Genomic DNA, 27,264 nt, shown 5'->3' on the forward strand with positions numbered 1-27,264 from the left:
GATTCATACTGTATTGACACTTCCCTTGTTAAAGATTAAAACACAAAGATTTTTTATGATTATTCTGCGAATAAACATTTTTTATTATTGGAAAAACTTAGAAAATCGAAATTAAGTGTCTTAGTCATATAAGTAACGTGATTATACATTTTATTGTTTTAGTAGCGGACCAAAAACGTTTCAAATAAAAATAGTAATTAGTTTTCGAACGCACCGACGACGCCAAATGCCGGCCCGACTGACATTCTGAAAATACTACGTTCAAATTATTTAAAACTTCCAGATATAAATTCCGCCAGCAGTGCTTATTCGTGTAATTAAGCGCTTTCCTTCGATATAAGTAAAAGAAGTAATTGGACACTTCAAAACTTTTTGCAAGTTTTGATAAGAAAATCGTACTCACAACCAAAATTACAAATTTTTGTTTATCTATATTCATATTTTATATCTATAATCTACATCCGTTAGTTGTCATTTAATATTTAATTCCATTTCGTACGCCTTGAAGCTTTTTTATATTTAAAATAATAAGTAGGCTATAATTTAGAATAATTTAAAGATGGTATGTTGTTTTTATTGCAGATATATATATTTAATAAGTGAAATTCGGTATCATTATTTGTGAAGTTAAAATAATCCAGACATGCAACCTCAAATGTGCAATTTGTTTTCAGGATGTCTTTTTAATGATTCGGCGAAAAAAGTTAACCATCTTTACAGACGCCAAAGACACTACGACTGTTCTAGAGTTGAAGAAAATGATAGAAGGTGAGTGAGAAATGTATGATATCAGATTATGCTATTTTTAGTTCTAAGACAATGTCGGACATATAAAAGATGCGACTTTGTTGCCTATGTTTGATGTAAACATCTCAAGTAATATTACCACGCGACCATATATCATTGTTGCTATGTTTTTATTATTATCTTAAAACAGTCTATTTTACATAAATGTACCAAACACATTTTTACCTTGAATTTACTAGTATATATCTGAAACAGTATACAAATATCTCACTTTTCAAACCAAGCAATTTACCATTAATGAAGTTGTCTCCTTGTCTTTATATAAATAAATAGATAAACTTATGCTTGCATTTTATGAAAAACTGTCATTGCCTAGGTTTAAGGATTGTAAAATTTTAAGACAACATTAACACCCTTTTAGTTCTTGTTTTTTTAAAAGAATTAGTTATATGCAACAAAAGTAAACCAAGCTTTACTTTCTATCAATCTTTATTTATTTCAAAGTTATCTGAAGATAAATTGTCATATTCCAGGCATACTAAAGGTGCCACCACCGAGTCAGATGTTGTTCAACAAGGACAGTCAGCTGATGGAGGATGAGAAAACCCTCGCTGAATATGGACTTACATCGGCCACGGCTAAAGCTCAATCACCTGCACCTATCGGACTGGCACTAAGGTATGAACAAAAATTCATACATATAATAATGAATTCTGTTAACTATAACAATATAATCAAAGAAATAATACACTTCTTGACTATGTTTTGTTTTATATCAAACTAGCTTTTACCCGCGACCCCGTCCGCGCGGAATAAAAAATAGGAAACGGGTTAAAAATTATCTTATGTCCGTCTCCTGGTTCTAAGCTACCTGCCCACCAATTTTCAGTCAAATAGATTCAGTCGTTCTTGAGTTATAAATAGTGTAACTGACACGACTTTCTTTTATATATATAGATATCTATGGTCAGTGCTCAGTTTAATTTTAGTAAACTCTTCATTGTCTGCTTGCATTTTGCCACGATCTGTAAAAATAAATCCATGTCAGTTGCTAGATAATAATACAAATCTTTAATGTATCCTAAAATTATATAGTTTTGTTATTCTAATTTTGAAAACTGCATGTTTTCCAACATTAATGAGTCAAACGATATCCTCAACAAGATTAAAATATTGCATCCTTTTCATATCTCTTACTGTGATAAAGTTTTATTGAACAATTAGCTGTCGCCCGTGACTCCGTCCGTGAGGGATTGATAAAAAACTTAGCCTATGAGTTCTTTTAGTTATGTTCAACATCTATGCCAAATTTCAGCGAGGTCAAAAATATCCATCCCCATTTAAATTTTCGCATTTATAATATTAGTAAGATAAACTAATCTTTATGGATTAAGAAGTCAATGTGAAGTTTTAAAATTATCTTTATCATTAAAAAAAATCGTGATTACTGCTAAAATGGACACTTTATGTAAGATTACAATAATTTTTTTAGTTTTTTTAGACAAAACATATATATATATCGGACCAGTTCAATAACAAAACCTAATGCTGTGTAAATCTCGGTGTTACAGGAAAGAAAATGGAGAATTTGAAGCCTTGGATCTGACCCCGTACTCAGCACCGCCCGATCTACCTGACGTCATGAAGTCACAGGAGACTAATGGTCAAGAACAGGTAAAAAATGTTGAATAGAGAAAAAAAGTTATTAAAAAAAATCCTTTGTAGTCAAAACCATAAGAACTCAACTCAACTAATAATTCTAATCGGGAAGAGCATATAAAAATTAAATAAATTGTACATTAAAAAACAATTAAATAAAATAATAAACAAGACCTTTTTTTATTCTACTATAATATAAATTGTTACTAATATTTTCTACGCTTGTAAATAAATTGGCTTAAACTAACACATTAACAATTCATCATAAACATACACTAATTTTAAACTTAAACAATTTTTCATACTAATAAATAACTAATTCACGGTGGCATGGCAAAAAACATAACTAAAAAAATAACATATGTATATTAATTCGATTCCAGATGTGGCCTAAATCTACGACCTTGTGCAGTGGATGTGTTTTGATTATAGTTTTAATTTTGTCTATGGTATGGACAAGTTGCAGCGACAATGACCAAAAATGAAATGTCATTGTAAGGCAGAGGTCATAAAAATATTTCATCTGTACATAAAATTATATAATACTTTTTGTTCATTATCTACTGTGTTCCGCAGTTTTTCTTGCCGTGTTGCTTAATTAGGCTAATTAATCAAAATTATTACTAATTTTACGTAAATAAAATCGTCGCGTTTCTCCTTGTTACGTTATAATAAATAAACTATATATAAAAATAAATCAAACTTATTAACTTTCTCATTAATTGTACTGTTCAGAAATAATTTTCTAAATATTTTTGCGGTGAATCTCACTTAAACAAACTAACTTTTTTTCTCTGTTTCTCTTACACTATAAAATCCAAATAAAGAAAATAATCTTTTTGTTCTGTATAAATTCAAAAACTAAAAATTGAATCTCGTCAAAAAAAATCAATAAAAACTCTTTTACTAACCTTCTTGGTTGTATTTTATTTTTCTATCGATTTATATCAACAAAATAGTTTTTATAGGTTATGTTGTATTATTTTTAGATTACAAGTTTATATCAAATAATGTTGTATTGGTTTGTTGTAGATGGATCAACACTAAACAGCTCGGCAACGTCTCGGACTTCGAAACTAACATCATCGTATCGACTTAACTAGTAACATTTGCAAAGCTCCGGCGCGGCCATCGTCGCTACAACGCGCCTCATTCGATACAATCTACATATTTTGTTAATGTTATATCATTTGATTTGTGTTCGATATTAACACGATTCTACACAGTTTTTAGTATTTTTGTGAAGCTTGGACGAATGTTGTGCTTTTTTTTAGTGTATTGACAGAATTTTTTTTAACAAGACAGTAAACATAGCGGTCAAATAAGATTAATTTCAATATCTTACTCAGATAAGATATTGGATTTGTATTCAGCAATATGAAGGAAATAGTTTTTGCAATTTACATAACGAAATTACAAATAAAAGTGTATGTTTGAATCCAATAATTGATAGAAAACCATGTTTTGGTCATTTTAGGTAGTTCTTTCAGCAATAGTAATCTAAAAATCTGAGCCATCTCCTATTTAAAGTAATTAAAATAAAGTTACTTTGAATTCTATCTGTGATTGAAGATCGATTTTTGAGTTTGACCGTTAATTTAACGGGAATTCGCCTCAATAGTAAATATCTATGAAACTTCCTTACAAGGCATCTAAACAATAAACCTGTAATAATTAATACTTTGTAATTATAGTTTATATGTTCCAAGGAGACATAATAAAATAGTCAGATTTTATAATTAAAATATTCCAAAGCACGCAATAAATAATTCTGATAACTCCAATATATTTTACAAGATAAAAATGATTTTTTAATACGATTTTCCTTTCTGGCTATAAATGTCAGATTTATAAAACGAACTGTCATTAAAGTCCGCCATTTTGAAATCTTTTAAATGACACGTTTCACTATGTTGCCACTTATTTTTTTACTTTTGAAGACGAACTAGACATCACAGTACATCTTTTGAACGATAAGAATATGTCGTATGTTTTGTATTTGCAGTGAAAACTGACGCTAACTTCTCAACTACTAATTATAATTTGTATCATAGCTTCACGCTTCTATTTTCTATGATTATTGTCATTTAAATAATATGCTATTTTGTGCATTATAAATGAAAATGAAATTTTTGTATAATCAGTAAATATTACTTGAACTTTAATAATAAATATTGATTATTTTTATTAATTAAATCGCTAGGGCAGTTGTTTTTTAAGTGTAAGTCTCTTACGTAAACTATGGTAACACTAAAAATATTATAGACCGGTCACTAAAAGTTAAAAAAAATTCAGAAACCGGTCGTATGCCTAATATTACATAATTTTTACTGGTTGTACAAAATTTTCATACTCCATTTATAAAAAAAAAGGAAATTAAAAACCAATGTTTCATGATTTTTATAATGCCACCATTTTCCTGTGCAATTTTCGTTATTATTTTAATGTGCTAATAATTTCGGCACAAGGCTGATAAACTTTTTCTCATTTATTATATCAACGAAAGGATATCTTTGAGTTAATGACACTGTGAGATATCTAATACTGTCAATCTAAGTACTGTTAATTTTAAAATTAATGTGGTATTTAACCACTGGCCTCTATAGATATGGACAGGTCGCTGCTGGGAAATGTCAACTTATGCTTCCTTGTTCGTTATTTCCTGTAGCGTCCGAACGCCTATCAAATTCTATCTCTGTTATTAGTTCGAATTCTCACCACTGCTATCAACTGTTACGGTCAGCGCCAAAATGGCGGAAAATCAAATAGGCACAAAATACCACGGTTATAGCCTGTCCATATACATATATAGGTCATTGTATTTAACTGATTATAGTATAGAATGAACTATAGTTTATAGCTAATTTAATAGGGTAATATTTAGGGGCTCTTTATATCTTTCAATAATCTAAGATATCCCCGAAGTCTGTACACTTTTTTTTATTGTCAAAGTAACAGGATTTCCAATTATTATTATTTTTTTTTCGATAGCACTTTTTTGTAAAGTATGTTTTAATTTTATTTCATTTTTGGGTTTTGCATTGAGAGTCTAACTAACGTGTGTCAAAACGTAACGATGGGTTTTCACTGCTAAAACATTTTACTAAAAACATATGTTTTTTATTTAATGAGATGATTGTTTTTATACAAATGTATGGGCAGTGAAAACCCATGGTAAGACAGTTTTGATGTGTATCGTAAATGTTTCGTGACGTAACTAAAACGGTGCTAGTCCTGTTAAGATTATAAAGAATGGATAGTTTTGTGTGAAAGATACTATTTGAATTTCTCGCATGTAGTGATTGTTATTTGTATCCATAGTTTCATTGGCTTTCTAATAAAATTTAAAATATTTTCATATCTTACACAGCTAACAATAAAATACCCATTAATAATAAAATGATAAATGTAAATAATAAACGAAACAATTAAAATGTATCACCAAAAATACAATATCAGCTGTAAGACATGAACATAATATTTTATATAAAGAAAAACTAATCCAAAATCAACTTTTGTGGTCTAAAATATGACGTCAATGCAAACCCAATATGTTAAAAACTATACAATGTCGGTTCTATTAAATAGCTAGTAAATTTAAATAATCTCTTTAAAATACAGATTCTAGGAATTTTGTTACAAAATTAAATACATAAAAAAATATGAAACAATGTTGCACTTTAATATAGAAAAAAATTCTTCAAACTTTCGCGCGTTATCACTCTCACTGACATTTGTTTTTTTTAAGTAGCTTTTCTCGTTGTAGATAATTTTCTTTCTGCCAAAGTACATGATCGAGGAGCCCAATATTAATAGATATCGAATCTAATATTGGGCACTTTTATACCGTGTAATTGTTCAAACTTTCTCTTTAACACTTTAAATGCTATAACGTCCATGGACTGGTGTAGCAATAGCAGTTGGTCGGTGTTGGTTTTTTGTAAGCGGTTCAGTCAAAGTACTCATCTGAAAATTTTATATGGCAATTGTTTTTTTTTTTTTAAATTAATACGAACAAAACCATCGTTGGCATTTTGACAGTTGAAAGATATGTAATGTAGTATTTATGAGCAAGTATGGGAAATTTTTAAGAGAACCAGCAGGAAATAAAGCTGTTTTGATTTGTTTTGTTGTGTTGTTATTTCTCATTTTCAATGTTGTCGATATAATGCCTGAATAACTATTAAGGTAACAGCAGTAGGATGAGTGTTGATTTTTTTAACCTAAGTTATCATAGCAACGGGAACATTAGTTTAAATTATTGATAGAAATCGCTGGAAAATAAAATAGCTAAAATATATAAGCAAGTAGTTTAATGTATATCCTACAAGGGTTGTAATTCAATCCAGTTTCAAAATAATGTTTGTTAGCCCATATATGAGTGCCACCGAGAGTCTCGAGGACCCAAGGTAGTGTGACTAGACCATAGTCAACCTCGCTAGCTCAGTGCAGATTGACTTCATGCATTTCTTTGAATTTCTTCGTAGATCTGGAGATTTCATCAAGATGTTTTCTTCACCAAAAGTACATGGCGCGGACCGGACCTGACCGTATATATTATCTCAGTTAAAAAGACAACTTTACGAGCCTAAGAATAAGACAGTTTTTCTAACGTTGCTAATGAGTTACATTTGCAAAACTGTCCTTAATTTTTTACGTGAATGGAGACGTTACTGTCAGTGTCAATCACCCCTGTCAATGTTTCTTGTCAGTAAATGTCAAAAAGGCGGCGTGCTGTTTGGCATGTTATTTCTAACCTTAAAGTAATTTTTGTTTACCTTTGAATATACATGAAATTAATTTTTTGTTGCAGTTAGATAATTTAATTTCATTTAACAATGGGAAAGCGTAAGGGGAAATGTGTGAAAAGAAATACTGCTACTAAAGAGGCTCTAGAACCTGACCATTTAGTAAAGGCGCCACATTCATTCGTTATACATAGAGGAAAATGTTCGAAAGATCTTATGGAATTAACTAAAGACTTTAGGAAAATAATGGAACCGTTTACCGCGTCACAGCTAAAGGTTTATACAATTTTTTTGTTTACATTATAAAATTTACTATTCAAAAATGTGTCATGAAAACTTAAAAATACAATGTTTAACTATAACTGCTTTTTTTTACATTTACATAGTTAATATGACTTAAAAACAAGTAATTTTAAGAATTTTTGTGCAAATTTTCTATTAGGAAAGAAAGAAGAATACAATCAAAGACTTCCTGTCTGTGTCAGGCTACCTGCATGTGTCTCACATGATGGTGTTCACAGAAACGGAGCTGGGCTCGTACATGCGGCTCGCTCGGCTGCCTCGAGGACCTACACTCACATTTAGATTGCATAATGTAAGTGTATTCATTTAAAATATGAAATTTGTAAAGCAATGAACATGAATCTTCGAGACAAAATTACAATATCAGAATTTTTCTTTTAATTAATACTCTTTTCTAATACTTTATAGCAATTTTAACATGACACTAAATTCTTAAATATATAATTATTACATTGCTATTCATGTCTTACTTACATATCTATATATATAAAAGAAAGTCGTGTTAGTTACACTATTTATAACTCAAGAACGGCTGAATCGATTTGACTGAAAATTGGTGGGCAGGTAGTTTAGAACCAGGAAACGGACATAGGATAATTTTTACCCCGTTTTTTATTTTTTATTCCGCGCGGACGAAGTCGCGGGCAAAAGCTAGTAACTAATAAAGTTCTGTTTCCTCCAGTACAGTTTGGCCCGAGATGTTGTCTCATCTTTACGGAAGCAATATGTGATGTCAAGAGCATTTAAAAGTGCACCTCTCATTGTCTTAAACAGTTTCTCCGGAGAAGGCAACCATATGAAACTCATGGCTACCATGTTTCAGAACATGTTTCCTACAATTAACATAACAACAGTAAGTTACCACAGACTTACACTGCCAAATAAAAAAAATAAATAAAATAACTTTATTGTTTTCCCTATGGGTAAGGGACTGGTGTCCAAACTAGGGTGATACCCTGTGTGATGGATCACCAGGCGCCCGCCCCACAGACCACAAAATATATGGTGTATGTTATGTTCGTATTAAGGTGAAATACCGGTATGAAAACAAAATCAAAAACTTAGCAATATTGTTTTGGTACAAGGAATTTGATAATAGAATTAACCAAATAGATTTAAAAAAAATTCTTTCTGTCTATCTTACTAATATTATAAATGCGAATGTTTAGATGGATGGATGGATGAATTTTTGTAGGTATCAAGGTATTTCCAGAATGGCTGCATGGATCTTGCTGAAATTTGGCATGCATGTATAACATAGTCTGGAAGAACACATAGGCTACTAATTAAGTTTTTTTTAATTCCACGTGGACGGAGTCACGGGCGACAGTTATATAGGTTGTTTAATTATTTGTGCGATTTTTCAGGTGAAACTTAAAAACATCAGACGTTGTGTTCTCATGAACTACAATCCGACTACAAAACTAATTGACATGCGACATTACGTCATCCGTGCGATACCTGTAGGTCTCAATAAAGGGACTAAAAAGGTATAGTATATGAAAAGTCATACAAAATGTTAAACTATAGACACCTTGATAAGCGAGAACTGAATAAATGGGCAAGCTATAAGTAAGAAGAGCCATTGTCCTGTCTTAACAAATATAGCGAGGAACTCGGGTTAAGCAGAAACCTCTATAAGAGAGAGAAATATTCTGGTCCTTTGGGTTCTTGCTAACCCAGGTTCAACTGTATACAACTATTACTTCTAGAGCAGTGTTTCCCAACCTTTTAGGATCCATGTCCCATTTTTCAGGATGAACATGACTATTGCCCCTTATAAATTTTGTTTGGAAATAAATTTCTCTCGAGGCCTAAATTTACAATGTTAGAGAAATATTAAATACTACATTTGGCTGACTAGATCAATTTCATATAAATTTTTTAAACACGAAAACACATATAAACAGTTTAAATGCAACGGATTTTTGTCTCTAAAACGTTTTCATGTACTTTTTAGCACTGGCTATCATTGTAAGGATGTAGTCTTAAGTTTTTAAATCTCCGAATTGCCCCCCTCTAAATTCAAATGTCTCCCAAAACACTGTTCTAGATTATTGTAGATTATTTGCACTATAGATATACTTGTATTATACAAATAAAGATAGAGTTACATGGATATGTTTTATTCAGATTTCTCGCTGTGGAAACTTATTTTTATGCATTATAATTTTAATTTCATTTCAGATGGTTCAAGGTAAAATACCCAATTTGAACAGATGCAAGGATATGTCGGAATTCTTTGACAAGTAAGTTTTATTAATACAGTGTAAACTCTTTATAACGTTATCCTATATAACAATAAACTCCGTGTAACGTTGAAGTGAGCCCAACTTGGTTGGTTTGCGTTAAAACCCACATATTGAAACACTCTTTATAACGATACGCCATTCTCTATTACGAAGAAATGTGTTCATATTTGTAGAAAGTAAATATTTATTATCGGTATTGTTTATGTTATGTTATCTTGTTAATTTGGTTGTTTTTTTTTGTTCACTCCATATAACGATAACTCTATAACGCCAAAAAATGCTTAGTCCCTTGAGTTTCGTTATAAAGAGTTTACACTGTATATAAATCACATAGAATTGTTATGTATTTCTTATTAATAATGTACAATGTAATGAAATTCAATGATATGTGTGAAGTCAACCCGCACTGGACCAGTGTGGTTGACTATGGCCTAGTCACCCCTAACTTAGAGTAGGCTCTGAACCCTTCAGTGGGGATGTACAGATAGTATAAACAAGATACTAACAAGGGTTTGCGACTTATTAGAAATTGTCTCCCGGGACTTGGAAAAAAAATGCTTCATAAGTAGCCTATATGTTCTTCCAGATTATGTTCTACATATGTGACAAATTTCATCAAAATTAGTCGAGCCGTTCCGGAGATACCTTCAAACAAACATCCATCTAAACATACGCATTTATAATATTAGTAACTGGCTTTTACCCGCGACTCCGTCCGCGCGGGATAAAAAAATAGAATACGGGGTAAAAATTATCCTATGTCCGTTTCCTGGTTCTAAGCTACCTGCCCACCAATTTTCAGTCAAATCGATTCAGCCGTTCTTAAGTTATAAATAGTGTAACTAACACGACTTTCTTTTATATATATAGATTTATAATTTTTGGATTGTTTCAATTTCAGAGCGGCATTGATGTCGGAGAGTGAGTTTGAAGATGATGCGAACGCGCAAGTGACGCTGCCTCAGAGTCTGGCCTCGCGCGGTGCCGCTGCAGACTCCAAGTCCGCCATACGACTGGTGGAACTAGGCCCCAGGATAACTATGCAGTTGATTAAGGTACAGTCGAGGAAGTTTATTTCCTACCCATTGTGAAATGTTATTAAATGATTGCAAGGCTATATCGAAAATTTGTCAATATACATACTTTTCTTATGGTAAAGTTTTATGCAGAACATAAGTTCGTAACTTTATTTAATTTAAGATTTAATTCAAATTTATAATAATTTTTTGATCCTGCAGTCAAATTATTTTATATAGTTTTGTGGGACTTTGTTCTAATCCAAAGGCTAACAACGTGTATCATAAATAAATAAGTGGAAACTGAATTTATTTCTTCAACTATACCGTAAAGGAAAATAAAAGATATAAAGTGTAGATTTTTTGTAATCATATATTGTTAACCTCCATATTTCAGGTAGAAGATGGTCTAATGGATGGAGAAGTTCTTTACCACGAACTTATAGAGAAGACGGAAGAAGAGAAAGCTTTTATAAAGAAGAAGAGAGAAGAAAAAAGGTATGTATATGCATACAGAATTATCAACCCAATTAATCTAATTTTGAAATCAACATACGGCTTTTTTATATTTTTATTGTTATATATATATTATGCTTGTTTTTTTTAAGGATTTTACATTTTTATTTTTTGCAGACGTCTGAAGGAGAAACGTAAAGCGCAGCAAGACGAGAATGTGAAACGTAAACAGCACGAAAAAGAAGAACTAAAGCAGAAAGCGCTAGAGGGTATCAAGAAGAAGAAAGAACTTACTGAAAACCAGAGGTATTCATTATATTAGCCTCAAAATAATAATTACGCAAAACTCCTTACCACATATTGTGAAATCTATATATATAAAAGAAAGTCGTGTTAGTTACACTATTTATAACTCAAGAACGGTTGAACTAATTTAGCTGAAATTGATGGGGAGGTAGCTTAGAACTAGGAGACGGACATAGGAACTTTTTTATCTTGTGTGCATTTTTTATTCCGCGCGGACGGAGTCACGGGTAAAAGCTAGTTTAATATATTTTGTTGTAATTGATTTAAATATGTTTAATCTGATTATCAGATTAATGGAGTTAGCGGCTGCGGAGACTGCGACTGGTGGTGAGGTGGAGGAGGACGACGCGGACTACTACAGGCAGGAAGTCGGCGCTGAGCCTGAACAAGGTACATCTCACTTATATATGTACAGCGCCATCTATCTGAATAGACCATAATTGTGACTTAAAAATTAGGTTTATCATAATAAAACTAATTTTCCACTAATTCGACTATTTATGCGCCATTTCCACTGGGACGATTTCTACTTTGGATTGTTTTGTTACAATATTCTTTGATTGATTTTAAGTTTGTACATTTTTTGTACACAAACACATAAATCTGACAAAGAAATGTTAAAATTAAAAAGCGAGGCATTCCCTACACAAGTGTCTCTTGACTACTTTTTGGGAAGCCCCGGCAACATAATTGTAAAGATTTACTTGAAATAAATACATTTTTTTTGTGTAAATTTCTGATTTATTTATAGATCTCTTCAGTCAAAATCAATCAAGGAAACGACAAAGCGACGAACCGGCGAGAGGTTTTAAAAAAATGAGATTAGATAAGAAATTAAAAAAGAAATATCAAAAGAACGATGACAGCGCCCAGAAATCACAGCACTATGGTAAAAGAAGATTCGAGAATAACGAAGAAGGCAAAGGAAATTTCAAGAGAAATAGAGATGGGAAAAGATTCAACAAAAACGAAGACTCGAATAGACAAAGACAAGGGAAACAGAAAGTATTTGGTGGAAAAATTAATAAATTCAATAAAGGGAAAGGTCGGGAAAAGAAAATGTCAAAAGGTAAAGGAAAGAATAGGAAATGATTTATAACTAAATGATATTATGAATAAAAATATCAAATTAATTTACTAATTTTATTATCCCGTAATATTTACACTTTTTTATTTCTATTTACGAAAGATTATTAAAAAAACAATCATACTAAAATAATAAATGCGACTGTTTAGATGGATGGATGTTTCTTAGAAGGTATCTCAAGAACAGCTCAACGGATCTTGATGAAATTTGATAAAAATGTAGAACATAGTCTGAAAGAACACATAAGCTATTTATTATATTTGATTAATACCGCTTGGACGGAGTCGCAGGCGACAACTAGTATAGAATAAAAAAACAAGCTACCTATAATAAGGTACTTATTTTTTATGAATATTAGAGATGCCTTTAACGAATTAAGAACCTAATCCTTTTTAGAAATCAGTTAATAATAAAACAAACAATCTTATACAAATCATTTTATTTAATTAGTACAATTGAATTCAAATACAAAATTATTTTATACATTAAGTTTCTATTATTTCAAAATAAAAATCAACACTTCTGTTATTCTCTGACATCATTTAATTAATGTATATTTTTCAACAGTGGAAATCTACTTTTAAAATAGAATTTAATAATTCAAATTACACATTATTATGGTTGAATTATTCATTAATATATAATTTAAATTAATTATTTTTCTTATTTCTTTTATTATATAAATACAATAATAAAACTCATAAATCAATTGAAATTATTCAAATTTTTTATAATTAACTTAAACATACTTAAATTATAATAATTAAAAATGCAAATAAAAATTATACGATTTTGTTTACTCAAGTCTATTAAAAACAGAATTAATCTAAGTCTGATCTATAACTTTTTTTTAATAATAAAACTAGTTGCTTCAGTTTAATTAATTCCACCTGATGTAAAGTTGTAAAAATACAGTAACAGAAGCTAATTCACTGATTAGATTTTCTTAAATAATAGACAAATATCCATATAAGATCTAGATTTTAAGTTAGTAAATAGTTTTTTACTGGTTATCGGATTTTATGATATTTATTCACTGATCACAAAAGGATACCTAAAGGTCTCATAAATCTAGGTCTTAATCCCAATTATATACCTAAGTTTCGGCCTTACCTAGCATACTAGGTTTATTCTAGGTCTTGTTTTCTACTTATGTCTATATCCCTATTATTAAATCTAGAATAGACTTAATTTATAATACTATCTAGATGTTATCAATATAGAAGTCTAGAACATACATTGGTACCTAAATGCCGTACTGAGTTAAGTTTTCTCCCTTAAGTCCTTCTTACACTAAGGGACTATCTTAGTGATCATTTTTATCTGATTTGAGCTTCAATTTTAGTCAAATATATAATCTGTAGATATTTAATCCAGAGTACAAAATTAAAGCAAGAAAAAAGGCTTCCGGAGAATTGTTGTACGGATAAATTTCCTCAGTGTTGTCTTTTGCATAAAACGTTCCATCTATGTTTTTGGTTATTTATATAAGGAAGATGATATCATCAGCCATCATGAGCTGGTTGTCTTGCGTCATGAGATGCAGAGCAGAGAGCACTTCATCCGGGGAGAAGATCTGGTGCGAGTACTTGTTGTTAACGTAAGTAGTTACTTTATCTAATGGCAGAGAGTTAGCTCTTTCCTCTCTGAACAACTGTTGTAATGCAGACTTGAATTGTGTCAATCTGGAAATTAAAAAAACAAAAAAAGTTGTGAGCCGTAATGGGACGCCTTGCAGATGTGAAACATCGTGTGTGTACAAGTAATATGCATAAAATATTAAATATTATAATTAAATAAATAATGATACTGACAATGATAATGATAATACTGATAGTAATAGTAGTAATAATAATAAAAAATAATATTAAAATAATATATATATAGGTATATATACTGAGGTATATATATATACCTCAGTATAGCGTGGCGACCCGTCGCCACGCCAACAATTCGGTTTACAAGTGATCCTATAGATGTTTCACATCAATAAGTTATTTTAGTATTTACTAGCAATATTTGTTGGTTGTACGAATAGGCCTTGACCAGTGAAATACCACGACCACACAGAAGACAGGCGTCAAGTGGAAGTAATTCCAACTACAGTCTGATGAGTGTGGTGTCTGAGGTCTAATATTAGTCCTCTTTCCTTTCCTACCCTTTTCTTATTAGGAAAGGATGGGAAGGGGAGGTGGATTTTGCGGAATAGGGAACGCATATTAAGGAGAAATATCCGTTTCTGTGCGTCCCCTTCTCCGTTGATTAAAGCAACGCATCTGCATTTGCGGATGTCTATAGGCAACGGTCGTTTCGCTATTTCGGCGAATCCAGTTGGTCGTTTACTCGTTTGTCACATTTTGATATAAAAAAAAACTTCGTCCGTGCGGAATTGTAAATGAAAATGAGAAAAATCGACGCGTAGTATAGATTATGAAAAACTAGTTGTCGTCTGCGACTTTTATTGCAATTTCAAATACAGTGTAAACTCTTTATAACGTAACTAAAGGGACTGAGCATTTTTGTCGTTATAGGGAGTTATCGTTATATGGAGTGAACAAAAAAACAACCAAATTAACAAGATAACATAAACAATAATACCGATAATAAATATTTACTGTCTACAAATATGAACATATGTCTTCGTAATAGAGAATGGCGTATCGCTATAAAGAGTGTTTCAATATGTGGGTTTTAACGCAAACCTAGTTGGGCTCACTTCAACGTTACAGGGAGTTTATTGTTAAAGAGGATAACGTTATAAAGAATTTACACTGTATTTTTAATCTTCAGTATTCTAAAAGGAATCATCGTATTTAATCTATATATATAAAAGAAAGTTGTGTTAGTTACACCATTTATAACTCAAGAACGGCTGAATCGATTTGACTGATAATTGGTGGGCAGGTAGCTTAGAACCAGGAAAAGGACATAGGATAATTTTTACCCCGTTTTCTTTTCTTTTTTTTTTTATTCCGCGCGGACGGAGTCGCGGGTAAAAGCTAGTTCATCATAATTTTATATTTTTTTCAAGTCAAGACTATATTTTAGATATTTAGTTAGTCTTGTAAAGTGCTTATTTTCTTATATCCAGAGCCGGTTTTTAGCACTTCTGGCGCCCCCTTTTTTATTAATGGGGGAAAACTGTCAAAAATAGGGTATCTCGCTTTTTATTCCAATATGGCGACTGCGAAGCCTGCTTATACCTGGAGCCCTGGGCTCCCCATCTAGCCCTAACATTACTGCCTGTATTTGTACACACCTTTCAGCATTAATAGTAGATGTACTAGGTGCAGATCTGCCTGCGAGCTGTGACTCAGGCTGTGTATCATGAGCAGCACGCAGCACAGGCTCCACCTCCTCATCTGATGAGAACTCGTATGGATCTTCAGCATCACCTTTCTCCTGGAAATTAAAATTTATCTAGTTTTACTAGCTGTCGCCCGCGACTCCGTCCGCGCGAAGTTAAAAAATGGGGGTGGGGGTTATGAAAAATAGATGTTGGCCGATTCTCAGAACTACTGAATATGCTCACAAAATTTCATGAGAATCGGTCAAGCCGTTTCGGAGAAGTACGGGAACGAAAACTGTGACACGAGAATTTTATATATATATATATTATCTCAGGTATGATTTTTACATAGATTTTGGTCTCAGAAATGAACAGTTAGAGGTTATTGTTTACTAAGGGAATACCTTAGTGTATAGAATATAATTAAGACAAAGAATTTATAATTTTACTTCAATTCAGACCTAAGTATAGGCCGTTTTAATATATTTGTAGGTTCAAGGTTATGTGAGTACTGCACAGTGCTGTTCTCTACATCTGTCTAGACCAATGTATCCCAAAGTGGGCGATAACGCCCCCTTGGGGGCGTTTGAAACTTAGGAGGGGGCGATAAGGGGCCCAAAAATGGAGGGCATTGAAATTAATTAAAGTAATGAAATTGTGGTTTTTAAGTTTTAGAGCTGAATAAAAATTAAGGGGGCTCTGAAATATAATTGATTTTCAAAGGGGGCGGTGAAAGAAATAAGTCTGACAATCACTGGTCTAGACCTAATTAGTCATATTATAAAACATATATACCTTAGTTATAAATATAGTCAAAGTAATTCATGATTTAGACTTTTGATTATTAAAGTAGGTGCGGAATTCATTAAAAAAAAACTTAATAACTAGTCTATGTGTTCTTCCAGACTATGTTCTACATCTGTGCCAAACAAATATCCATCCATACATCTAATAATTCGCATTTATATACTGACCTTGCGGGACCTCTTTGCGCGGGGCTTCTTGGGGCGTTCGCCCTCGGGCGCTACGCCCTCATCCTCTGAGGAGGCGCGCCGCTTGCGACGCTTCTCCTTTGTTAACACCTAAATAATATAATTTAGTATTAAACATTTCATTATAAAAATTGTAAAACAAACAAATCACCAACATTAAAGGTTTGTTGGAATCCTTGGCAGTACAAAGTGACATATTGTGTTATGCACAGCAATAAATTCGAAATTAAAAGCCCTTTTTGACTGAGTGAGGCAAAGAGTGACTACTGTTAGACTGAGTGAGGCAAACATTGACTAATGTTTGACTGAGTGAGGCCAACATTGACTACTGTTAGACTGAGTGAGGCCAACATTGACTACTGTTAGACTGAGTGAGGCCAACATTGACTACTGTTAGACTGAGTGAGGCCAACATTGACTAATGTTTGACTGAGTGAGGCCAACATTGACTACTGTTAGACTGAGTGAGGCCAACATTGACTACTGTTAGACTGAGTGAGGCCAACATTGACTACTGTTAGACTGAGTGAGGCCAACATTGACTACTGTTAGACTGAGTGAGGCCAACATTGACTACTGTTAGACTGAGTGAGGCCAACATTGACTACTGTTAGACTGAGTGAGGCCAACATTGACTGCTGTTAGACTGAGTGAGGCCAACATTGACTACTGTTAGACTGAGTGAGGCCAACATTGACTAATGTTTGACTGAGTGAGGCCAACATTGACTACTGTTAGACTGAGTGAGGCCAACATTGACTACTGTTAGACTGAGTGAGGCCAACATTGACTACTGTTAGACTGAGTGAGGCCAACATTGACTAATGTTTGACTGAGTGAGGCCAACATTGACTACTGTTAGACTGAGTGAGGCCAACATTGACTACTGTTAGACTGAGTGAGGCCAACATTGACTACTGTTAGACTGAGTGAGGCCAACATTGACTACTGTTAGACTGAGTGAGGCCAACATTGACTACTGTTAGACTGAGTGAGGCCAACATTGACTACTGTTAGACTGAGTGAGGCCAACATTGACTACTGTTAGACTGAGTGAGGCCAACATTGACTACTGTTAGACTGAGTGAGGCCAACATTGACTGCTGTTAGACTGAGTGAGGCCAACATTGACTACTGTTAGACTGAGTGAGGCCAACATTGACTACTGTTAGACTGAGTGAGGCCAACATTGACTACTGTTAGACTGAGTGAGGCAAACATTGACTATTGTTTGACTGAGTGAGGCAAACAGTGACCACTGTTTGACTGAGTGAGGCAAACATTGACCACTGTTTGACTGAGTGAGGCCAACATTGACTAATGTTAGACTGAGTGAGGCCAACATTGACTACTGTTAGACTGAGTGAGGCCAACATTGACTACTGTTAGACTGAGTGAGGCCAACATTGACTACTGTTAGACTGAGTGAGGCCAACATTGACTACTGTTAGACTGAGTGAGGCCAACATTGACTACTGTTAGACTGAGTGAGGCCAACATTGACTACTGTTAGACTGAGTGAGGCAAACATTGACTATTGTTTGACTGAGTGAGGCAAACAGTGACCACTGTTTGACTTAATGAGGCAAACATTGAATACTATTTGACTGAGTGAGGCCAACATTGACTACTGTTAGACTGAGTGAGGCCAACATTGACTGCTGTTAGACTGAGTGAGGCCAACATTGACTACTGTTAGACTGAGTGAGGCCAACATTGACTACTGTTAGACTGAGTGAGGCCAACATTGACTAATGTTTGACTGAGTGAGGCCAACATTGACTACTGTTAGACTGAGTGAGGCCAACATTGACTACTGTTAGACTGAGTGAGGCCAACATTGACTACTGTTAGACTGAGTGAGGCCAACATTGACTACTGTTAGACTGAGTGAGGCCAACATTGACTACTGTTAGACTGAGTGAGGCCAACATTAACTACTGTTAGACTGAGTGAGGCCAACATTGACTACTGTTAGACTGAGTGAGGCCAACATTGACTACTGTTAGACTGAGTGAGGCCAACATTGACTGCTGTTAGACTGAGTGAGGCCAACATTGACTACTGTTAGACTGAGTGAGGCCAACATTGACTACTGTTAGACTGAGTGAGGCCAACATTGACTACTGTTAGACTGAGTGAGGCAAACATTGACTATTGTTTGACTGAGTGAGGCAAACAGTGACCACTGTTTGACTGAGTGAGGCAAACATTGACCACTGTTTGACTGAGTGAGGCCAACATTGACTAATGTTAGACTGAGTGAGGCCAACATTGACTACTGTTAGACTGAGTGAGGCCAACATTGACTACTGTTAGACTGAGTGAGGCCAACATTGACTACTGTTAGACTGAGTGAGGCCAACATTGACTACTGTTAGACTGAGTGAGGCCAACATTGACTACTGTTAGACTGAGTGAGGCCAACATTGACTACTGTTAGACTGAGTGAGGCAAACATTGACTATTGTTTGACTGAGTGAGGCAAACAGTGACCACTGTTTGACTTAATGAGGCAAACATTGAATACTATTTGACTGAGTGAGGCAAACATTGACCACTGTTTGACTGAGTGAGGCAAACAGTGACTACTGTTTGACTGAGTGAGGCAAACATTGACTACTGTTTGATTGAGTGAGGCAAACATTGACTACTGTTTGACTGAATGAGGCAAACATTGACTAATGTTTGACTGAATGAGGCAAACATTGACTAATGTTTGACTGAGTTAGGCAAACATTGACTACTGTTTGACTGAATGAGGCAAACATTGACTAATGTTTGACTGAGTTAGGCAAACATTGACTACTGTTTGACTGAGTGAGGCAAACATTGACAACTGTTTGACTGAATGAGGCAAACATTGACTACTGTTTGCCTTGAAGAGGCATTTTACAGTTTCACCGGGCTTTAGGTGGCCGGGCGCAGATGGCGCTTAGCTTAAACCTCGTTGAAGAGCTGTTAAAATATTTGAAAAGATTTCTACCTTCTTGAAGTAAGCGAAGTGCAACAGTTCGATGGCTGCTCGTGCGTCTTCCTCCGCCACTTGGAAGCTGAGCCGGCACTTTGCGTGTGCTGTCGCCAGTCGGATTAATGTCTCCAGAGACCGCGCTGTCACCGGCTGCGTCTGCGCAAGTACATTAGTATTTTTTACTTACTGTGGAGCTAAGAAACTAGCCTTATTTAATTTAGATATATTATTAAAATTGGTATGTCTGTATTTAATATTGAAAAAAAAAAATACATTACTTTTTGTCTGTCTGTTCGCATTTCCAAGTTTGTACCGAGTATTCTCCGAAACGGCTGGATTGATTTTGACTAGATTTTAACAAGAAGGTGGCTGATGCATGCGAGCATGTCATAAGCTATTTTCCTACACTAACGAAGTCGCGGACGACCGCTAATATTGAAAATAGTCATATTCTGATCAAGGGAGATTGAGTAACTAAACGCATTGCGGTAGCTAATTAACGTATCAACACAAACATTTAAACAAAATGTTTCTTTTTTTTATCCACTACATTTACCCAAATTTGGAAAAATATGTCTCACAGACACACATTTCGAAAATGGAAAAAATTTAAAAAAAGTCAAATTTTTATAAAAAACTCCATTAAGATGTCTCATTATCGACTTAAAGTGGGTTTTTGAGACCTAAATCTACATTTAAAACATACTGTTACCACTGTTTTATCAAAGTTATCTAGACTATAACTAGACTAACCTAGATCTAAATGACATTTAGTCTTAAAAAGCAAAGCTAAAACAAAGCTCAATATGAACTTTTCTATACCCTCCCAAGACGAAGGAATTACTTAGATGAATGGGGGAAGGGAGTGAGAGTTATCTATGAGTACGTTACCCTGGCGACGTCTGTCTCCATCATATCCTGGTTGCGGAGACGTGCGTATTCATCGGCGATGACATCGCAGGCGTCTTGTGTAAGTTTGGGACGCAGAAGACGTGCGATGTGAATATATTTGCGCATGAATCTCGTACTCAATATCTGGTCTTTCTTACTGCGGCTGTTGCCATGCAGCAGTGGGTCATACTTCTCATACATCGCCTCCTTTGATTCCTACATTAAAAGTATTAAAAATCATGGAAGCGTCAGTAGCTCAGGGGTTAAGCACTTGACTTGCAATCTGCAGGTCTTAGGTTCGAATCTCGTTATGTACCAATGTGTTTTTCGATTTTAGATTTACATATGTACATTTATCTGACGTTCTTATAATGAAGGAAAACATCGTGATGCTGCACATATCTGAGAAGATATTCAATGATATGTGTGAAGTCAACCCGCACTTGACCAGCGTTGACTATGGCCTAGTCACCCCTAACTTGGGGTAGGCTCAGAGCCCCTCAGTGGAGACTTATAGTGAAGCTGATGATGATGCATTAAAAAGTGTTTTTTTATTGAGACTAACGAAATCTACAGACTTTTGATCTGTACTTTAATTTGTATATATTCCTTAAGATAATTACAATAGTTCCCTGTTTTTGTTAGACACTTTATTTTTTTTTTTATTTACTGGATTAACAACTGTAATGGAGGCAAGAACATTATGAGATCTTCACAAGTCTCTCTTTGATTCCTGCATTTCTTTTCCATTTGACGTTAAAACTTGAAATTTGTAATTTTTTACTTTAAATATAATCAAATTAAATTGATTTAATTATTTTAAATCAATTTAATACCATCTTAAATATCTAACGTTACGTCATCTAATGTAATAAGCGCCATCTATAAATAAAAGTGAAAATAATTCTAAACTCACATCAACTTCCTCGGTGTCAGGATTTTCTGTTGAAAGCATTTCAACTGTTGAACCCATTGGAAGCACTTCTCCATCTTGTTCTTTTGGATTCCTGAAAAAACAATATATCAAAATTATAGATGCGAATGTTTGGATGGATGGATGTTTTGGCACAGATGTAGAACATAGTCTGGTAGAACAGATAAACTACTTAATAATAGCGCGGAAGGAGTCGCGGACGACAGCTAGTTTATTAAGTGAAGAAGTATGAAACCTGCAAACGACTACTTGTATTCGCCTTAATAGCGAAGCGACCGCTGCCCATAGACATTTACAATAACAGATGCATTATCTACCTTTAATCGACAGAGGAGTAGCACAAAAAAAAATATTTTCCCTTACTTCCCTCCCTACCTACTATCCCCTCTATAAAAGAAAAGGGTGGGAACTGAAAAAAGACCAAAAATAGGACTCCGGTAACCACACTTATCAGGAATATGTGGAATTACTTCCACTTGAAGCCTGTCTTCTGTGTGGTTGTGGTATTTCATTGAGCAAGACCCATTCGTACAGCAAATGTTGCTCATATCCACTGTCATTTAAAATTCCTATATTAAATAATAATAAAAAATTAAATCAATAACTAAAGGTTTATAAAGTAATTTGTTGCAAATAATACACATTTGGTATTTTTTGGTTACGCTCACACCATAGACAAATAATATAAACAAATATTGTCAAATAGTCTTTGCCCATAAATAATAAGAAAAATCTTTTAGTTCATTAACAAAAAAGGCTTCATCATCACCATTAACTATACATCCCCACTACCTCGGAGCCTACCCTAAGTTAGAAGTCACTAGGCCATAGTCAACGCTGGTCAAGTGCAGGTTGACTTCACACATATCATTGAATTTCTTCACAGATATGTGCAGCATCAAGATGTTTTCCTTCATTATAAGTCGGATAAATGTATATATGTAAATCGAAAATAGAAAAATACATTGGTATATGACGGATTCGAACCCAGGATCTGCAGATTGCAAGTCAAGCTTAACCCCTGAACCATCGATGCTCTCTATCTGTAAATATGTGATACCTGTATCTATGCATGCGGAGGACATGTTCAGAGATGAGATTGTCGTGGTCCGCATCTGCGATGTCCAGCATCACGAAGAGCAGATCGAAACGAGATAGCAAAGAATCTTGTAACCCGATGTTCTCCATTGGTGTCTTGTATTGATCGTACTGTGACGGAATACAACTTTATTACCCGGATGTGTATATTGCTAAATCTATATATATAAAAGAAAGTAGTGTTAGTTACACTATTTATAACTCAAGATTGGTCGAACTGATTTAGCAGAAAATTGATGGGGAGGTAGCTTAGAACTAGGAAACGGACATAGGATAATTTTTACCCCGTTTTCTATATTTTATTCCGCGCGGACGGAGTCGCGGTCAAAAGCTAGTATTAAATAAAATTTACTTAATTACATTAGTGAAAACCGAAAATGAATCTGTTACTTAGTTTCAGAGATTAGCTTACACAAAGTCACAGACATCACGACAAACAGACAAATACTATAAATGAAGTTTTATTATATACAACCGCGACTTCGTGGGTGTAGAATTAAAAAAAAATAGTCTATGTTACTCCCGCACATATAAACTACCTTCCAGTTCAAGTCCCATCAAAAAAAAGTCCAGGCGTTTCGGAGATTACACGTAACATAGGCAAACTTGCTAATAAACAGACTGAAAAAAAATTTGACTTGCGGACAAACAAATATGATTTATTTGTGATTTTTTTTATTTCGATATAACATACAGACTCTCCAATTTTTTTTTATATATATACATAGATAATAGAATATAGGTCTATGTGGACTTACCCTGCCATAGACTGGATTGGCAGCAGCAAGCACAGAGCAACGAGCATTGAGTGATGCATGGACACCTGCCTTGGCGATGGTGACTCGACCCTGCTCCATCACCTCATGGATGGCAGTGCGGTCTATGTCAGACATCTTGTCGAACTCGTCGATACAAACCACACCTCGGTCAGCTAACACCATCGCACCGGCTTCCAGTCTTCGAATATAACAACATAATTCACGACCGTAACCCAAAGGAGTAGGCAGAGACCACGGACTTCCAGACATACCTATCTCGCTTCTTCTACATTCATACTTCAACGCATACATGAATTTCGGGTGCTCTTAGTACTTACCTTCTTAAGTATTTCATCAATTTATAGGATAAAAGACCAAAGAAATAAAGAAGGATATTCTTCTTATGGTTCAGTAAAATATCGTGAAGCATCAGAGATGAAATTTTAAGATGTGTGCGGAGTAAACCAAACATCACTGTGCAAGTGTAAAGCCTAAGTAGCCTATGTGTTCTGTGTAAAGCCTAAGTAGCCTATGTGTTCTAGACCAGGGATTTCCAAAAGTAGTCGATATCAAACTTAAAGCATTACTAATTCTCACTCTGTCTTCAATTGACCTAAGTCAGAATTAATAATAATAATAATTAATCTTAAAAGTAGGTAATTTGGCAATGGGGGTCTGAGGTAACGGTTCATTTTGGAAGAGGGCAAATATTCAAAATATTTTGGGGGTCCCTGTTCTAGACTAGTTCTGGGAGATCCGTTCAAATTCATATACCTTCTTACAAAAATCAATCCATCCAAACTTTCCCATTTATAAGTAACTTGATCTATTAAACTTACCTTCTATCTCCAGTATCAGGATCAGTTGTAACCGCAGCAGTGAGACCCACACCGGAAGACCCTCTTCCCGTGGTGGTGACCGCACGTGGTGCTGTTAGCAACACATAGCGAAGTAGTTGGGATTTCGCCACTGATGGGTCTCCAATTAAAAGGATGTTTATATCACTGAAAAAAAAAAACTTAATTATAAAGTGTTCTTCTGAAACTTGTGCAGTTATTCCTTGAATTGAATTTCTCCGATTTTCTTCTTCTAGTAAAAAAAAACGTAAATATAGTCCTGGTTGTTGATATTTAGCTCTGTCTAGTGAAGACCCTCCTATCTTACTAATATTATAAACTAGCTTTTACCCACGACTTCGTCCGCGCGGAATAAAAAAAATGCACACAAGATAAAAAAGTTCCTAAGTCCGTCTCCTAGTTCTAAGCTACCTCCACATTAATTTTCAGCTAAATCAGTTTGACTGAACTTGAGTTATAAATAGTGTAACTAACACGACTTTCTTTTATATATATATAGATATAGATAAGATGCGAATGTTTAGATGGATGTTTGAAGTTATCTCCGGAACAGATGAAGAGATCTTAATGAAATTTGGTATAGATGTAGAACATAGTCTGGAAGAACACATAGACTACTTATTAAGTCTTTTTTAATTCCACGCGGAGTCGCGGGCGATAGCTAGTGTTAAAAAAAAATTTTTTTTTTTCAGTAATTGTATTATTTCTTTATAACTTACCCTCTAAGTCTTGTACCATTAGGTAATATTTTTTCCATGCCACCGAGCAATAAGCACAAAATAGCCTTCTTGATATAATCATGTCCGTGTATAGACGGAGCAAGTGATTTGCTTAACATTTCAAACATATCCATATTAGTTCGTTTAGCTAAACGCTTGCATAATTTGATATCTTCCATGGTGATTGCCAAATCTGCATCTTTGTTTATTTCCGTTACGTTATTTGCTATTAAAATTGTCCTGGAAACATAATTTTCCTTTAAGATTATACGAAATCAATTATAGATAAGTTTAGTGGTCACATGAATTTAGAATTTAAAATCAAAACAGAATACAAACTTTCCTAACTCACCTGAAAGTTCCAGCAGTAAAGCTACCTTGTTTAGATGGTAGACATCTATAGTTACCGACAATCTGGACCCTGTCTCCAGGTTTACACTTGTCTACAAGATCATCATCACAGATTATATCCACACTGCGGGGCAGCTGTCCTGCAGGTGCTCGCTCTGGCATCTCTTGTACAGTTAACGTCTGATGATCCTTATACCGAGATAAGCCATATTCCGTCTCTAAAGGATTTCCTTCATCATCCTAGAAGTTTAATAAACATCAATGATATGTTTCAAGGCTTATGTAAAATATTTTCCTTTGCAATACACCTTGAAAGTATACAATAGTGAAAATAATTGGGAAAAAATTTTTTTGATTAGTAGCTGTCACCCACGACTCAGTTTATGCGGTATTAAAAAAAACTTAATAAGTAGCCTATGTGTTCTTCCAGACTATGTTCTATATTAGGGGTATGAAAAAATATAATAGTTGATGCTTAGACCTACCGAATATGTGTATAAAATTTTATAAAAATCAGTCAAGTCGTTTGGGAGGAGTATAGTAACTAATATTGTAACATGAGAATCTATCTATATATATAAAAGAAAGTCGTGTTAGTTACACTATTTATAACTCAAGATCAATTGAACTGATTTAGCTGAAAAATGGGGATAGCTTAGAACTAGGAGACGGACATAGGAACTTTTTTTCTTGTGTGCATTTTTTTTTTATCCCGCACGGACAGAGTCGCGGGTAAAAGCTAGTTTTATATATAAAAATCAATTATATGTGTAAGGTTAGAGGATTCAGTATCTATGTTTCATGTAACAGCATTTGAATTTTTAGATTCTTTAAAAATTATCTAGATTAGCTGTAATTAATAATATAAGATATAAAAAAAATCATGGTTAATACCTTCGTAGGGTATACTGCAGAAGTTGGGAAAGCCTCAAAAGAAGTCAGATCAGTATACTTCCTCTCCATAACCTTCTTAGTGGCCGGACAATAGTGCACACTCCTCACCACCTTGGGTCGCACCAGAGACACCCTCGTCACTATACCCTCCACACAAATTAAATTACCTAAGTAACTGTTAACAAAACAAAAAGGTAATTTTTAATTGTAGAATTAAAGTTATTTAAATAAATGTACACTTGATAAGGATAATAGGGAAAGCAAGTTTTTCTTTTTTTTATTTACTAACCGTGAAGTTAAACTTCTTGGTGTGACATGTTTAGTTCCAAAGCTACCAGAAAATGCAACAAAAAATTCTTCCATTTCTTTAGCAAATGTTGGATCAATTGACGACACATATTCTTTAAGAGCCTTTTGAAATGCGATCTGTTCCTCAAAAGCACTTTCTAATAGATTTTTGGCACGAGCTGGATTCTTTCTTCTAAGGTCATTAATATTTACAACCAGTCGTTTTTTGCCGGCCGAAATCATTTCTTTTACTTTTTCCATATATAACCCTTGGTCTTCCTGAAAATAAGAACCAACGTATTAAATGCTACTGATATTTACATAATTTTAAAAGTAAATTTTATAACTTACTTCATCGTCTAAAAACTCAAGATATTCTCTTTGCAAATCTCTTAAACGTTGATCAAAATCTCCGTCTTCCATAGCTATTGCTATTTACTAATTAACAAATAACACAAACAAAACAATACAAAAGTTTTACAACCTAACTTAAAACGACAAAACCAAACCATAAAACTGAAGAATTTGGCGCGAAAAACATCAGACTTCAGTAAAAATGTGACATTGACGTTTTTCGTTATTAAATAATGGTTCGTATAGCGCTGTTTGGCGTTTGGTTTATATTTACCAAAGTATTTTTTTGGCTTT

General features: G+C 34.0%; 3 protein-coding genes across 3 annotated transcripts; 2 read left to right on the forward strand and 1 right to left on the reverse strand.

The window, feature by feature from the left end:
- The first annotated feature begins 526 nt into the window (after nucleotides 1-526).
- LOC106711846 (elongin-B) lies at nucleotides 527-4,167 on the forward strand. Its single transcript, XM_014504253.2, has 5 exons — nucleotides 527-562; nucleotides 675-768; nucleotides 1,281-1,425; nucleotides 2,319-2,421; nucleotides 3,439-4,167. Exons 1-5 carry the CDS (start codon nucleotides 560-562, stop codon nucleotides 3,451-3,453), a joined length of 360 nt encoding a protein of 119 aa, XP_014359739.1. The 5' UTR covers nucleotides 527-559; the 3' UTR covers nucleotides 3,454-4,167.
- A 2,962-nt stretch (nucleotides 4,168-7,129) lies between these two features.
- LOC106711812 (protein Peter pan) lies at nucleotides 7,130-12,579 on the forward strand. Its single transcript, XM_045679270.1, has 10 exons — nucleotides 7,130-7,430; nucleotides 7,597-7,749; nucleotides 8,140-8,310; nucleotides 8,825-8,947; nucleotides 9,645-9,706; nucleotides 10,611-10,764; nucleotides 11,123-11,223; nucleotides 11,359-11,487; nucleotides 11,777-11,877; nucleotides 12,239-12,579. The coding sequence occupies exons 1-10, from the start codon at nucleotides 7,245-7,247 to the stop codon at nucleotides 12,577-12,579; spliced, it is 1,521 nt and encodes a 506-aa protein (XP_045535226.1). The 5' UTR covers nucleotides 7,130-7,244.
- A 1,267-nt stretch (nucleotides 12,580-13,846) lies between these two features.
- Nucleotides 13,847-27,173, reverse strand: LOC106711813 (DNA replication licensing factor Mcm3). The gene is made up of 14 exons (XM_045679240.1): nucleotides 26,968-27,173; nucleotides 26,618-26,895; nucleotides 26,329-26,503; nucleotides 25,436-25,674; nucleotides 25,084-25,323; nucleotides 24,347-24,511; nucleotides 23,508-23,706; nucleotides 22,712-22,860; nucleotides 21,634-21,724; nucleotides 20,718-20,933; nucleotides 19,842-19,982; nucleotides 16,838-16,945; nucleotides 15,834-15,976; nucleotides 13,847-14,259 (listed from the first exon to the last, which is right to left on the reverse strand). Exons 1-14 carry the CDS (start codon nucleotides 27,037-27,039, stop codon nucleotides 14,058-14,060), a joined length of 2,418 nt encoding a protein of 805 aa, XP_045535196.1. The 5' UTR covers nucleotides 27,040-27,173; the 3' UTR covers nucleotides 13,847-14,057.
- Nucleotides 27,174-27,264: the final 91 nt, after the last annotated feature.

This window comes from Papilio machaon, chromosome 9 (assembly GCF_912999745.1).
Source record: "Papilio machaon chromosome 9, ilPapMach1.1, whole genome shotgun sequence".
NCBI lineage: Eukaryota > Metazoa > Arthropoda > Insecta > Lepidoptera > Papilionidae > Papilio > Papilio machaon.

Bases quoted from the DNA above. Each gene is read 5' to 3' on its own strand.
- LOC106711846 (XM_014504253.2), top strand. The intron at 769-1,280 runs GTGAGTGAGAAA...GTCATATTCCAG, and splicing joins GTTGAAGAAAATGATAGAAG to GCATACTAAAGGTGCCACCA. The intron at 1,426-2,318 runs GTATGAACAAAA...TCGGTGTTACAG, and splicing joins CCTATCGGACTGGCACTAAG to GAAAGAAAATGGAGAATTTG.
- LOC106711812 (XM_045679270.1), top strand. From the start codon at position 7,245: ATGGGAAAGCGTAAGGGGAAATGTGTGAAAAGAAATACTGCTACTAAA. The intron at 7,431-7,596 runs GTTTATACAATT...ATTTTCTATTAG, and splicing joins TTACCGCGTCACAGCTAAAG to GAAAGAAAGAAGAATACAAT. The intron at 7,750-8,139 runs GTAAGTGTATTC...TGTTTCCTCCAG, and splicing joins TCACATTTAGATTGCATAAT to TACAGTTTGGCCCGAGATGT.
- LOC106711813 (XM_045679240.1), bottom strand. From the start codon at position 27,039: ATGGAAGACGGAGATTTTGATCAACGTTTAAGAGATTTGCAAAGAGAA. The intron at 26,896-26,967 runs GTAAGTTATAAA...TCTTATTTTCAG, and splicing joins TTGAGTTTTTAGACGATGAA to GAAGACCAAGGGTTATATAT. The intron at 26,504-26,617 runs GTTAGTAAATAA...TTTTGTTAACAG, and splicing joins CCAAGAAGTTTAACTTCACG to TTACTTAGGTAATTTAATTT.